Here is a 14,572-nt window from a genome sequence, read left to right as displayed (position 1 = left end):
TCTTCAGCCGCCGCGGGTGGGAGTGACAACGATAATAAGGGGTTTTGCAATAACCGGATAAAGCAAACTTCACGGGTCACCAATGGGACCATTTAAAACACAGATTATTGTAGTTCTTGGCTCAGGATTAACTAATTACTATTCTTCATTCTATCTTGCATAGACCAAAGAAGGCATCCCTAAAGGTGACAAGTATTAATCACCTTTGAATGGGGAGGTCCAGGTAGTGGATGGTTCTAGAGAATTTAGGTGACTTCTAGGAAGGTGATAAGTTTGGGATAGCATTGTGTAGAGTAAAAATCATTTTAGAAAACACTTTTACAAGAACTATAGAGGTTTGAGGTGAGTGAAAACAGCTGCTCACATTGGTCACACAGGCTTTACAAAGGGGAATATTGAAGGAAAACAAACATAAAGGTGGGTTTTCATTGGTAGGCTAGTAAAAACCAGGCTTAAATACCATGGAAACACTACACTTTGTACTTAAATCAGCACTAATTTAATTTTCAGTTTTATCAAAGATGATTCTTTGCAAGGAGTCTAGGTATTTACCAAAGCTCTATCGCTAAATACATGTTCCTGAGGATGTGACTATAAACTACTGTATGTTTTCTAAAGAGATTCAAATTATACCTTCTCTTCCTTAAGTCAGTCTTACACTCACATTAAATTCTTATATTCTAGTGAATTTTTCACATTGTTTAGTATAAACTTACTGAAACAGCTTTTCAGCTACAAGCTGAACAATGTGTTTCTTCTCAGGTGACTTACTTCATAGGCCAGAGAAGCCACATTCCAGGGTTTGCGGTAGTACGTCAAGGTGTTTCCATCCCGAACTCGTTCACAGAGTCCATTGTAGTACTCGTTGTCAAAAGGCGTGCTCAGGGGATCCATCCCTAGGATGTTGATCCTGAGAACGAACAGAGTAGCATTATGTGCAGAAACCAGGAGCTAATGCAAGACAGCCCTCTGCAGGTGGGAAGAGACAGAGCTTTCCCTTATATCCCAGTCACCAGGTCACCACCCCCATCATAGTCAGAGGCAGAAGCAAGAGCCTGTTCACCTCTGCTTCCTGTCTCCGAAAGCATGCCTTGGGAAGGGCTCAGCAACTCTTCTATGCAACTAGGACATGTTGAGAACGCAATGAAAGAAATGCAGTAAGTAGGGAGCAAGGGACTGTCTGCCTGGCTCCCAGAGTCTCAATTCCACCGCTGTAACTCTCAGCTAACCTTCCTTAGTGAACTAAGAGCCAAAGTTGTAATACCACCTATTTAAATTATTTGAGAACAGTGCATCTCTGGGGGGCAGGATAACATATGCCTGAGATTTTTAATCTATGAATCAGCATTGGGGTTCTTTCTCCCTGCATTCTCTTTGAACTTAAGCCCTTTCCTCCAGCTGTCTCTTTGCTTGTCAAGAACCTCATTCCCTCCAGACTTATATTATTCCTATTTTACTTTCCAAGAGGAACACAAAAATTTCAGTATCCCAGCAAGGCCTCCTTAAAGTTCTACTTTTTTCTCCCAGAAAAATATTTTTATTTGGCAAGCTTTAATTCAGAAATAGGAATCTTGTTTAGTTTAAAAGAGTTGTTTGATTTGTAGACCTAAAAACAGTATATGAACAAGAAGTACTTTGTTTTCTGAAGTACACTTTTGTTAATTGGAGGAACAGTCATTGCTGTCTAAACAGTATTTGGAATAAAGGGTCCCAGGCCAGGGAGGCCAAAATGGAGGTTGGATCTTCACATCTATAACTCAGCTTGGCACAAAAGTATAAATTCTTCCATTCCTGAAGACCATATCCCTGACTCTAATGAGCTGGATTACAAATCCTGATGTCAGTTTCAAGAGCGATTTGTCAAAGGACATGGATGGCTCGCTGTGTGTGAAACCATTTCTAGTGCAAGAAAAATGATTGAAAGTGTATCCTGCTGCCAGTGGGTTAAAAACTACATCTTCACATAAATTGCACATTCTTAATAAATTTTGAATCTACAGAGAAAATGAACAGTATAGCTCAAATTTAATGGAAGGCAAATTAAGGAACTAATTAAGGAATATCTTTCTTAAAACTGACCGTAGTTAAAGTTAACCACTTCTCATTTCTTGCCCAACCTAAGAATACCGTCTATGAAAAATTCTATGGCCCTAGAGTTCCAAAATAGGGCCAAAAATTAGACCTAGTAACTTCAGTAAGGAAGTGAGGGGGAAAAAAAAACATTCTGTATGTATCTGGTTTACTTTCTTGAATATCTTATCCCTCATGGTAAATTATAAGTTTGGCTTCAATTCTTCACTCCTCCTAGCATCTACAGACATGTTAGCAATAAATAGTTTTTTTGTTCTGTTTTGTATTACTAAAGTTTTGATTCAAAGACACAGCATACTAGAAAAAACTCATCTGTATTTGTTTCTTAAACAAGACCTCAAGTACATTTTCTTTATTCTATAGTGAACTGTATTTTATCGACATTAATAGAGACCCTATACTTCGTCACTTTTAGCAAACAATGACATTAATCTTTATATATAATGATGATTGATTAACACTTAGCTGACTACTATATCTTTGTATAAGGTAGTGTTTGCAATAAACAATGGATAATGTTAAGATACTAATACACAGTCCTTGTTCTCATGAAAATTATATTCATGTTAGGGAGTTGAGCACATAATCACCAATTCAAAAGACAATCCCTGGTTGAACATGTGTGTGCCAAATGAGGTAAGTGCTGCACAGATTCCCAAGAGGAAAAGCTCCCCCCATGGCAGGGTCACAAAGAGTTTTAGAAGAAGGATTTGATTTGGGTTTTGAAGGATGAGGCTCAAAAGGCAGGAGGATGATGTGCACATAAGCCTGGAGATTGAGTTACTATGGCATGTTTTTGGGTAGTTCAGATTCTGCTTGTCTACACTGTAAAAGATTTTGACAAACTATGCCTCCCTGCACAGTTTTAGTTTGACATCTAAAATATTTCCTCTTAAGCATAAGAAGTTGCAAAGATATAATTTCCTAGCATGTTGTAAACAGTTACACTTTAAAATATAATTATTTTGCCTCTTTTTAAAATAGATCCAATGGGATGTAAATGCTGTACTGATGGTAGGTCTCAAATCACTACAGTATTTATATTTCTTTAACAGCTGGACATTTCATTGTATCCTTTTTTATTCTTTTTTTAAAAGACCAAATTTGTACAGAGGTTTTAGGTCCATGGCAAAATGAACAGAAGGTACAGAGATTTCCCAAGTGTCCCTACCCCCTTTCTATTCTTGAATCCATATTTCTATTACAATTCTTCCATAGAATTTAAATTTAGTGTAAAGTGTTCTATGCATGGAAGTTTTAATTGATCACTTTTTCATGCTTTCTGTACCCAAAAGGTATTAATTGAAAATTTAAAAATATTAAATATCATTTAACCATAGTACCTAAGTATTTTTTTAAAATTTCTGGATTGAGTTATCATTATTATTAATCTATATAAGTACATCAAATTTGAAAAAATAGTAAATAAACATAGGAAAAATTTTATTGAAAGGGTATCTCTTAATGAAATAAATAGGACTTCTTTTCTAATTAATTGATTAGTTCCTGCATCCATGGATGAATATTACTATTGCCAGAAAAGACAGGGTTCAGTATTAATTTTATTCTTTTTTCCACTTTTATAGATGTGAATGCAAGAAAGTTTGCTCACATAAGTGCACAAGAATAGAAGGAATTTTGTCACAGCAATGCCACTCAATTCTTTAATCTGAATTTTATGCCAAAAAAAAAAGAAACATGCTAGTCTTCATTCAAAAATTATTGTTATAGTCCATTATTCAACAACTGAGTAGGACATCTTTCAATGCCATTGATAAGAAGAATTGGAGACCATTTGACTTACAAGATGCTAGGGTCCAGCTGAGTACAGTACCTGGAGGTGTTTCCTGGTTTTTCCACCCCCTGGTAAAATGTGAGGTGGATGAGGGGTGTACTCTTCTTTTGTAAAGTAGAATGTAGGTGGTCGTAAAAGGAGAAGTGAGAAAGAAAATGGGCTTGATGACTTGGATGTTGCTGTGTGATCAACCGTATGCATTTTATAGAAAAGATACACTAATGGAATTGAGTATTTACTATTAGGTACCTTAGTTAAGTAACTAATAATTGAGGGAAATATTATCTTAAAGCTTACCTGTGTCCCCCTTGGAAAGGCTTTTTGCACCCTATGGTATGTGTACCCCAGTTGGAAGGTTATTGTTTTACAGAACAGAAATTGGCCACTTGGCTGGATCCATATGGAAAGTTACAATGAAGCTGATCCACAATCTAAAGCACATCTAAGGAAGAAGTGTTGCAAAACTTTTGACTTGGTTCCACTACTACGAGACAGTCAGTCTGGTCTAGCATAAGCCAATTTTTTTTTCTGCCAAGAAGCATGAAAACTTCTCATGGATGGAATGTCATCGCCTGGGAGATAAAAAAACATGTGTTCTTTGGCAGCACTTCACGATGCCTTTTCTCACACCAACATCTAGAACCACAGGCAGTTACAACTGACCAAATGAACTGAAGAGAAAGCTCCCTCCACAGAAGGGGTGTTATGCTTAGATCTCACAGAAAAAGTAATTCCTTGCATATTTTACATGATCGACAGCTGGTTTGGATTTATGTGTTTTCAATGAATGAAAGATGGGTTTGGGATTTCCCTACACACTTCTGGAGAATCTCAGATGCCTACAGGACAAGAGGCTGAAACATTTATGATGCAAGTGATTTCTACTTACATAAGAATTTAAATGAGAGTCCTCAAGTGAAAAAAACCTGTAAGTTAATGAGTATGAGTACTTGTGACTTTCATATGTAAAAGAATCTGACTGTATATGACTGCTGAAAAGACTTGTTTTGGGGTTTCCCTGATTGTATTGTGTAGAAGGAGTTTATAACCATGTTGCTGTCTATAATTAGGATGCTCACTCCTATTGCCTGTATTCTATGTACTTCCATAGCCCCATATAAAAGTAACAGAGATATATGATAAATAAATATGTAATATTTATGGTATTGAAGTATATAGTAGATATAAGAAAGCATGTTATTTTGAAACCTCTTCATAAATATTAATTATTGATTTGTACAACTTGTCTATATTCTTAATTCAAATATTTGGGAACTAAATAGCTACTTAAGGAGTTTTATTTTCTAAGGTTAGTTTTGCTTTAAAGTTAGGGTATTGACTTAAGGGATTTTTAGTGATGTGAATGGTGATGGGCATGTGGAAAGAAGGAAAAAGTAAGGGTGGCAAGAAGGAAAATATGTAGTTTTATATAAGTCAGAGAAACTTCAGTTTTTGTTCTGCTAGAAACTAATGAACAAAATGGCATTATTTATTTCACTCAGTTCTTATCTGTAAAATGAATATAATACCTCCCCTACAATCTCACAGGATTATTATGAAAGCCTAGAGAAAAGGAATGTGCACAAATATTTTTAGAAGTTCAAAGTATGCAAGTGATAGCTGTCAGAGAACAACAGATTTTATGAAAACTGAATTAGAGATAGGTTATTGAACATGATAATGGGGAACTTAAAAAGTGTTGGTGGTAAAGCATAATGTATTTAACGGACCAGCTCTCTGGGATGCCTTATTATGAAACTCCCTGGCAACTGCTACGTAACAAATTTTCTTTTCCCTCAACAAAGAAAACCAATAGATTATGAATGACTGTTTTCCCACTAACAAAGGCAAGATTTCTGTATCCTTTCCCTCTAAGACAATGTGTAAATTTGCATTGAGTGAGAAAACATTAAGTAGGCAATGCCTTGCTTCAAATCCGCTTCCTTAGATTAGGGAGAAAACTGTTTTTGGACCCAAATCAAACAAAATGAAGTAGCAATGAGCTTTCACCACGGACTCCCTCAAGAAGAGTCGAAACTCGGTGGAGCATTCAGTGATCTGGTCATAAGGTTTTGAACAATCCCCATCTCATTTACTGCAAATTATTAGGACAGCCTGCTGAGTCCGGGGACAAAGGCCATCCATATGACTCAAGATTTCTACCTTTAGGCTAAGGCCGAAGACACTGTTGGTTGTATTTGAATGCTGCTATGACAAAATTTTATAAAGTGAATGAAGGGCACACGAAGTATTTGATCTGGCCCATGATTCTTGGTATCCTCGAAGTTTTTCTTGTTCTTATTAAAGAAGTGGAAGCATAATATGACTTAGAGAGAGGGGACATCTGCAGCTTTAGGCAAACCTGATCTTGAGGTCTTCTCTTAGGGGCTGCTCAACACCTTAGCGTAGGGGTTCTCAGTCTCAGCACTACAGGTGTCTTGGGTCTGGCTGGCCTGTGCATTGTGGGATGTTTAGTGCCATCCAGGGCCTCCATCCACTGGATGTCAGTAGTGTTCCCTCACCTCACCTGCAAAGGTCCACCTCATCCCCACACTTGTGACCACCAAAACAAATTCCAGGTTTTACCCAGTGTCCCCTGGGGGAAATCAGCTCTGGTTGAAAATGACTTCCTTAGTCCCTCTATCAGCCCTGCTCTTACCATCATCCCCATTTTCTTTCTTCTCCACATTCCCAGGACTGGAGTTCTGAACTGAAATTTCTTTCCAGGGACCCAGTTTCAATCTTACCTGATGTTAACTGATAATATTTTAGATGCATTTCTTTTAATTAATTAATTAATTAAATCATCTACTTATGTACCCACCAGTATTTACTGAGTTTCTGCTATGAATTGGACACTGAAGTTATGAGGATGAAGGGACATATTTTATTACATGCAATGAAAGAGAGCCATGTAATACATTGCAGTGTCTGTCAATGTATTTCAGTATACTACTGTTTGACAGAACAGGTGTGTCTCTGTTGGGTACAATTTGCCAACAAATCCACCCAAAGTACTTTTATTGAAATTAACTCAGAACAAGTAATGGAGACCATGCTGTAGACATCCCTGGAATGTTCTCTGTCTATATGGAACAGAACAGAACAGGCTTATATCATTTTCCCAGCTCCTAGAGCACAGGTCTCTACATAATGGTCTTGATTCTGTGTAACTCTGAGTTCTAAACTGTCCAAGACTTCTTATCTGAGCTTACCAATGGGCCATAGCTCCTGTGTTTTGTATGATAAATTAATGAAACTTAAGTCTATAATGAGAAGCAGAGTCTCAACACCATCACCATCCGGCATCAGACCTGCTTTCTCTGTCCTCTTTTTCTGGAATCAACTTCAGAATGATGGAGCCTCCTGAGAGCCTGTAGCCAGGCAGATTCAGAGAAGTTTCAATGGAAGACTGACAAGTCAAATACTTGAATCAAATTGTTAGACCTACTGCTAGCAATTAAATTTCAAATGTCACTTGAACATAGATGTGGTCTTCCAGAGGCTCACAAATGAGGTGTTTCATCTCCTACTGGGCTCAGAAGCAATCATCTATCATCCTGAGATGACAGTCCATTCTACAGACCCCTACCAAGGCCAGGCAGTTTGTCCAGATTATCTTGAGATACTTATTCAGCACTTAGACCTTCTTTCAAACTTGAACTAATTCAAACAGAATACCGAACCATAGGCTACTCTTTGTACCAGCTTAGACCATCTGCCCATCTAGCATGGCAGGAGAGATGAAGATCGTTTTCACTCATCTTCATCTAGAAACATTCTGGCGGAATACAGACCCATAGCCTGCTGTCCGTGCCAGCTCGGACTCCTCGACCACTCTTTCTCGGCAGGGGGGCCGAGGATCGCTTTCACAGTCGTCTTCATCTGAAAAGTCTCCACAGTCATTGTCACCATTACACAGAAGCTGCCTCTTTATGCATCTGCCTGTAATCAAAATCAGGAAAAACACTATGTGTCCAATGCCAAATTTTCTCTTTCTTAAGTTATCAAATATACTTCAATGATAGAGGGGAGGGAAAACACACACCTTTGAGTTGTTTGTATAAAACATGTAGATGGCCCTTTTCTCAGCCCCTTACACACTTGGAAATAAGAGCATCTAGAAGAATGTTCCTTTCTTTTCATGCAGGAGTGCACACAGAAACCCACAATGAACAATGGGAGTGCAAAGATTACCTGTACCACATTTAAAGTCATTTCCACAGTCATCCTCAGGATCTTCACAGGCCTGGGTGGGCTCACACAGTCGTCTGTCTCCCACAGCATCCAGGCATTTTTGCCCGTTAAATTGTCCAAAGACCTCAATAGTTCGTGAGCGAAACTGCACAAAACCAGCTAGGTAAGTTAGAATTTCTAATGCCAAAAACAGGATTATGATCTAAAACAGCCCCCACACCTCTGTAACCCTTGAAACCCAGGTAAGTCACTGGTTTTGAGATGGAAGCCCCAAAAGCAGTCACTAATGGTACTTATAGTAACACCTCATATTCTAGGGTTTGTAGCCCCTTCCTCAGCAAATGTTCCTCATGACCCTCCTTTAGTACACTGTGCAACATTCAGATTTCCTGGCAGGGTGAGCCTCATTCGTTTAGACATTTGTCTTCCCTTCTCAGTTTGGAACTCAGATGGGGGTGCTCCCTGATTCATAGTCATTTTCCTGAAGAGGCTGGCAATAGAGTTTCCATTTGAGGACATCAGTAGGGAATGACAATGAGCGCTTACCATTTGTTTGAGGCAAGGATCACATTCCGACCATTCACTCCAGGGGCTCATTATGCAGTCTATGGGCAATGGAGTGCCATTTTTTTGCGTTGGCTCTGGGGCAGAACTAAGGCAACAGATCATGTTAATTTATGACCATTATGTGTGTCTGTGTTCAAGAAGTTTTTTCATAAACTAGCTTAATTTATTTACTACTTCCTCTTCCCCCTTCCAAATCACAGACTTTTTCTTTTACTACATCTCTCATTTGACATTTGATCACATGCTGTTTTGTATATTCAGCTCACCTTTCTATTTAATTCTTTTACTGTATTGTAACTTTGCTTTCAACCTCACAACAGCACCAATAATAATGGTGACATGACAACAAGCAAATCATTCTGCTAAGCAGTTTACATTAACTAGTCTTGAAGATAGAAATCTTGTTTCACTGTGTACCCACCAGAGAGTCTAATTAAGCCTCCAGTTGCCTGGTTCTTTTGCAAACTTAAGCCAACTGGTCCAGCCAGTCCTGTAGCAGGCACTTCATAATTCAAGCTTTCCTACTCCTACATTTTATATGTTCTTAATTGGGAGACTTATCACTTCACATTCCACTCCAGGATTCAGGGCTTAGTACTTATTTTTTTGAGTTTTAACATACATATTTTGGCACTTACAGCCTTCTTCCCCACCCCAGACCCAGTGCTCAACATGCTTTTCTGGCTTTGAACTCATCTTTGTCTTGGTTCACCATTTGGGTCTCTTCTCGTTGCAATACCATGTTGGATTATTATCTCAGTCAGTGACAGAAATAAAACAAAAACTAAAGCCACCAAACGAGAATCCTATAAACTTTCCTGTGCCTGCTTCCCTGGCTGGCACCCATCCTTTTTATGCAGCCTCTTACTCCAGAGGGACAGCTAGGTAAGGCCAGGACCCCGTAAAAGCTCTAGATCCCAGCTCTTCTTCGAGACTTGGATCAATTGAAATTCTCCTCCATTTAAAATTCTCTATTTCTACCATACTGTGTTCAAGTCTTTGATATTAAATATAAATAAGTAAACAACTCTTCTGAGCTCTACATTTTCTTCTAGCCACTGCCATCTCCCTCCTGCCCTACAAGAAGAGCCATTTCTTAGAGGAATTGCTATAAACATATTTGTTTTTCTAGCATTCCCCACGCACGCCCTCCAAAAATGTTTCATCTCCTTCTTTAACCTACATGCCCCTTTAGCTACCTTTTAAATTCTCTCAACCTTTTAACCAACTTGCCTGGACAGATAGTTTACACCATGGTCTCTTGCTCCTTACCCACCAATCACTGCTCAGCCCTCCTGCCCCAAGGACGCTGCTCTTGCCCAAGTCAATGATGACTGTGATGTGGCTCATTTGGTTCCCCACCAGTCTTTATCATATTGACTTCTTCATAGTGGTCAATGCGGTTAACAAGTCTTGTTTAAAACTCTGTCTTCTCTTAGACTGAGTAGCACTAGACACCTTTCATTTCTTCTTTCTTTTCTGCCCAGTTCTCTTACTCTCCTGAAAGTGTCCTCTCCCTTGGAGAGTCTCTGAAATGCTGTTTATTATCAAGGTCCTTTCTTTGGATCTCTCTCTTTCTCTCTCTTTTTTTTTTGTCCTCTCTCTCTGCACTTTTCCCAGGGCTTTGGTTTCCATGTGTACACCAATGCCACTCAGAAGTACTCTGTCTGTAGTCCAGATATCTCTCCTGAATTTTAAACTCCAGGAAATAACTCCCAATTGGATTCCTGCACTTGGATTTCTTCACAGCCCACTGAATTCAAGTATCCTAAAACAAATTCATTATTTGTCCTCTTCTCAGAACTGCTCCTACCCCTGTATTTATCATCTTGGTAAATTTTTTTAAAACCGTTTTTGCAATCATCTAAGCTAGAGTCTTGGGTGTTATCCCCATGCTCTCCTCCCATATCTAATCAACCACTGAAACATATTGCTCACAGTCTTGTAAATGACTCTTAAATCCATCCATCTTTCATCTCCTTCAGACATTTCTCTGGTCTATACTAACATTATATCTTTTCTAGATGATACATAGGAAATAATTTCTTTCCAATCCAATTTCCATAAATAATCCAGAGGCATCTTTTAAAAATGCAAATTTGACCATCTATTTCCCTACTGAAAACTTTTCAGTAGCTTCCCATTGCTCTTTTGATAAAGTTCAAATTTTCTAGCATGGTGTGATATCCAAAACAATGACCCTCAAAGGTGTCCATGTACAAATCCCTAGAATCTGTGGATCTGTTACCTTACATGGCCTAAGAGACTTTGCAGATGTGACTAAGAGTAAGTTATCCTGTATTACCTGGGTGACCTGTTCCACACATGTGGACTCTTAACAGCAGAAGAGTTGTTTAGAGAGATGTGAAGACAGAAGAAGCAGGAGAAATTCAAAGCATGAGAAGGGACTCTACGTGGCTGCTGTCTCTGAAGAAGGAGGCCATGAACTAAGAAATGCAGGCAGCCTCTAGAAGCTGGAAGAAGCAAGAAAGTGGATTTTTCCCTTCAGTTCCAGAGTGAAACACAGCCCTGCCAACACTGTGATTCTTAGCCCACTTTGATTTGAGAGCCACTAGACTTCTGACTTGTGGAACTGTAGGATAATAGATTTGTACTGTTTTAAGCCACTGATTGCAGTAGTTTGTTACAGGTGCAATAGAAAATTAGGAGTCACGGTCTAGAGAGCTATATGTGGTCTATCTTGTCCTAATTGTTCAACTTCACTTTTCTCCATCGAAGCTCCAGCCATTGAGCTTGCAATTCCAGACATAAACTACTTTTTCTTATGTCCTCAGGCCTTTAAACCTTCTATTCCCTATTTACCATACTGATCTCATGCTGGGCATAATTTCTTTTTTTACCGTGAACTTTCCCTAACCTCTTCATGTAATTCACATTTCTGTGTACAAGCTTTTATAGTCACTTATTGTTCCTTTTAGCATAAGCACCTTTGCTATTATATATTTCATTTAATTAATTTATTATTCAGTTACTTATCCATTCATTAACCATTTATTAATTTTTTTCTATATGCTAAGCATAGGGGATATAATGGTGTGCAAAACAACAAAAGAAAATAAAACAAAAACCATGATCCCTAAACTAACAGAGTTTATATTCTAGATAAAAATATCAGTGAGTTAAGGAACTTTTCAATCTTGTTCAGCTTGCATATCAACTGCCTGGAACACAACAGGTACTCATTAAATGTTTTTTGAACAAATAAATGAATAACTACATGCCAGAAGGGGAAAGAAGTCCTTTGACTATGTTGTCTTGGATAGACCTAGTCCTGTATTTCTCTAGGTTATGATGTCCTGGTCAGCCACACACACTGTATTTGTGCAAGACTTGCTTGTCATGATGGCAGGCTTCATGACTGGAGACACCACTTTTGTAAGTCTGACTATTGCCTACACCATCCACAAAATCATGATGGCCTTTAATCTTATAAAAAATTTAGGTTAAAAATGTATTAAACAGACTCCTCAAAGAACCTGCTTTCCTTGAAGTCTGAGTACTCATGTGTATCTGAAACCACATAGCTGAGAAATTCTCTGCTAGAACATTACCATAAAACTAAGGCCTTCCTGGAAGTGACAGACCTCATCAAGAGGCAATGTAAATGCACCCTTATGTATGTAGTAGTTGGTCTCAATACCGATTGCTTATCATAATTCTCAGATATTAAAAATAAGAATTATAAAATTGTGTTCCCCAGTCTGAACTAATTAAATCAGTCTTTCTGAAGATGGGCTTCAGGCATCAATGTTTTAAAAAAGTATCTCAGGTGATTATCACATTCATGCAATGTTGAGAAACACCACTTGGCAATATCTGGTGGATATCCATGAAATCTGAAGGCATGGAATTCAAGTAGGTGATGGAGCACATATTATATCAACATAATCTAAGATTGAACTCACCATTGACCTGAAAATGTCACAGCTGATCCTATCGCTGGTTTCAGGAATTACTTCAAGCTCTACCTAGGAGCATCTCTATGGATCTTGGCAGTATCTTCTAATTTCTCCAGTATTAGTCCTGTTGCCTTCAATGGAGTACCTACTTCTGTCTATCTTTTTTGTATTTATCACTGTGTTTGATGATCATGTTAGCATTTTGTTTTAGCATCTCCCCTACTCCCCTAAAGAGATTACTTTCTGGGCTCTAGAAACCATACTCTACAGACCAGTGACAAGACACCTTCGTCTTTCTCACCTGCCACTGAGACCAGCTTCAATGAATAACTAGTTCAGAGAGTATAATACTGCCTGGGGATCATGTATGGGAGGTAAAAATCCACTGAAAATACTCCAGAGTGAGTTACAGTTCTTTGTTGGGAAAGCCTAGAACCCAGACAGGGCTGATGGGAAAGGCTATTCATCTATCTCACACATAAGGATCCTGTCCAGTGATACTGGCTTTGCCTAGACACTTCTCTGACATCCTTTGCATTAATAGTAACCCCACAGTAACTATGTGAAACTTAGTTCCCTTTCTTTTTAGCATCTAACTTAAACACTTTCCTTTTTTGTAGATTTGACTTACACTGTGGCCTTAGTACAGAGCACCAGATCTTTGCCTTTGATCCTTTATTGCCCTCCTAGACTGTGATTTAGATCCATCCCCTGAATGGTCCAACCTGTCCCCATAAGAAGGTCCTCATAGGTCACACCTTTGCTGCACTGGCAGCATGACTTGCATCCCTCTAGATACCAGGTTCAGTATATTTATTTGCTAGGATTGTCATAACAAGGCACCACAGCCTGTGTGGCTTAAATTTTAAAAATTTATTTTCCCACAGTTCAGGAGGCTGGAAGTCTGAGATCAAGGTGTTGGCAGGGTTAGTCTCTTCTGAGGCCTCTCTCCTTGGCTGATAGACTGCTGTCTTCTCCCTGTGTCTTCACTTGGTCTTTCCTCTGTACATGTCTGTGCTCTAATTTATTGTTCTTGTAAGGACACCCATCATACTGGATTAGAGCCTACCCTAATGACCTATTTAACTGACTTACTTTTTTAAAGACCCAATGTCCAAATACAGTCACATTTTGAGATAGTAGGGGTTTGAACATCAACATTGAATTCTGGGGAGACACATTTCAACCCATAACACTCAATAAATATTTGTTGATTAAGTAGTTCCTTATATTTGTCTACTTTTACTAGACAGTTTTCAAAATTCATTTTCTTATTAAGCTTTAATTCTACCACTGAGGGGTAAAGTTTGTAGGTGTTATTAGTTTTCTTTTATGGATGGGAAGTTAAAATAGAGAATTACACCATTTGTCTGAAGCTGGACAGTTAGTGGCAAAACAATTTAGAATCTAGGTCCTTCTACTACTTGTTCACTGAAATTTTCCCCTGTTCCCTGCACCACCTTTTTCTTTTTTTTTCCAACTTAAATTTCTCTTTGAAATAATCTACAAGGCAAGAGCTCTTTCAATCATTTTTGGATATAATACTCTCATAATTTCTAGAAATTGTGAGATGAAGTAGGTTAGCTAGAATGTATTAATTTTTTTAATATAGCAGCTCCGGGTAAAGCTCATCAGTTGGACAGCCTGGTTCTTGCCTGGATTTATTTTAAGCTGACACCTAAATGATGTCAAATTCGGCAAAAATAAACTGAAAATTATGTGATTACCTGGTAGTTTTGGCTTTACTGGGCCAGGTACCTGGGTACTTGGAGGCAAAATAAAGACAGAGCTCTCAGGAATTATTAGGAAGAAATAGACTATGCAAAAGAGACATGCTATTGAAATGAATGTGCTTTATAAATATTAAGATAGGACATGAGTGATCTTGGATAGCTCCTTCTGAGCCCAAAACCCCCTCCCTAGCTCCTTTGACTCACTAGGCAGATAATCTTTTGCAGCTCAAAGTCTGTATATGTACAATGCTCACCATCTGCCTTTCCCC

General features: G+C 38.5%; 1 protein-coding gene across 1 annotated transcript in view; it reads right to left on the bottom strand.

Moving 5' to 3' along the window:
* The window catches only part of C9 (complement C9), a 53,119-nt gene that overhangs the window by 33,437 nt on the left and 5,110 nt on the right, over nt 1-14,572 (bottom strand). Inside the window, exons 2-5 of the mRNA XM_017670316.3 lie at nt 8,630-8,735; nt 8,084-8,228; nt 7,684-7,831; nt 772-910 (exon numbers count right to left, since the gene is read on the bottom strand). Coding sequence (XP_017525805.2) covers nt 772-910; nt 7,684-7,831; nt 8,084-8,228; nt 8,630-8,735 — 538 coding nt within the window. The remainder of the gene's footprint in view (nt 1-771; nt 911-7,683; nt 7,832-8,083; nt 8,229-8,629; nt 8,736-14,572) is intronic.

This window comes from Manis javanica, chromosome 1 (assembly GCF_040802235.1).
Source record: "Manis javanica isolate MJ-LG chromosome 1, MJ_LKY, whole genome shotgun sequence".
Classification (NCBI taxonomy): Eukaryota; Metazoa; Chordata; class Mammalia; order Pholidota; family Manidae; genus Manis; species Manis javanica.
Note: the sequence above shows the minus strand (reverse complement) of the source record. Positions and strands in the feature narration are given on the sequence as shown.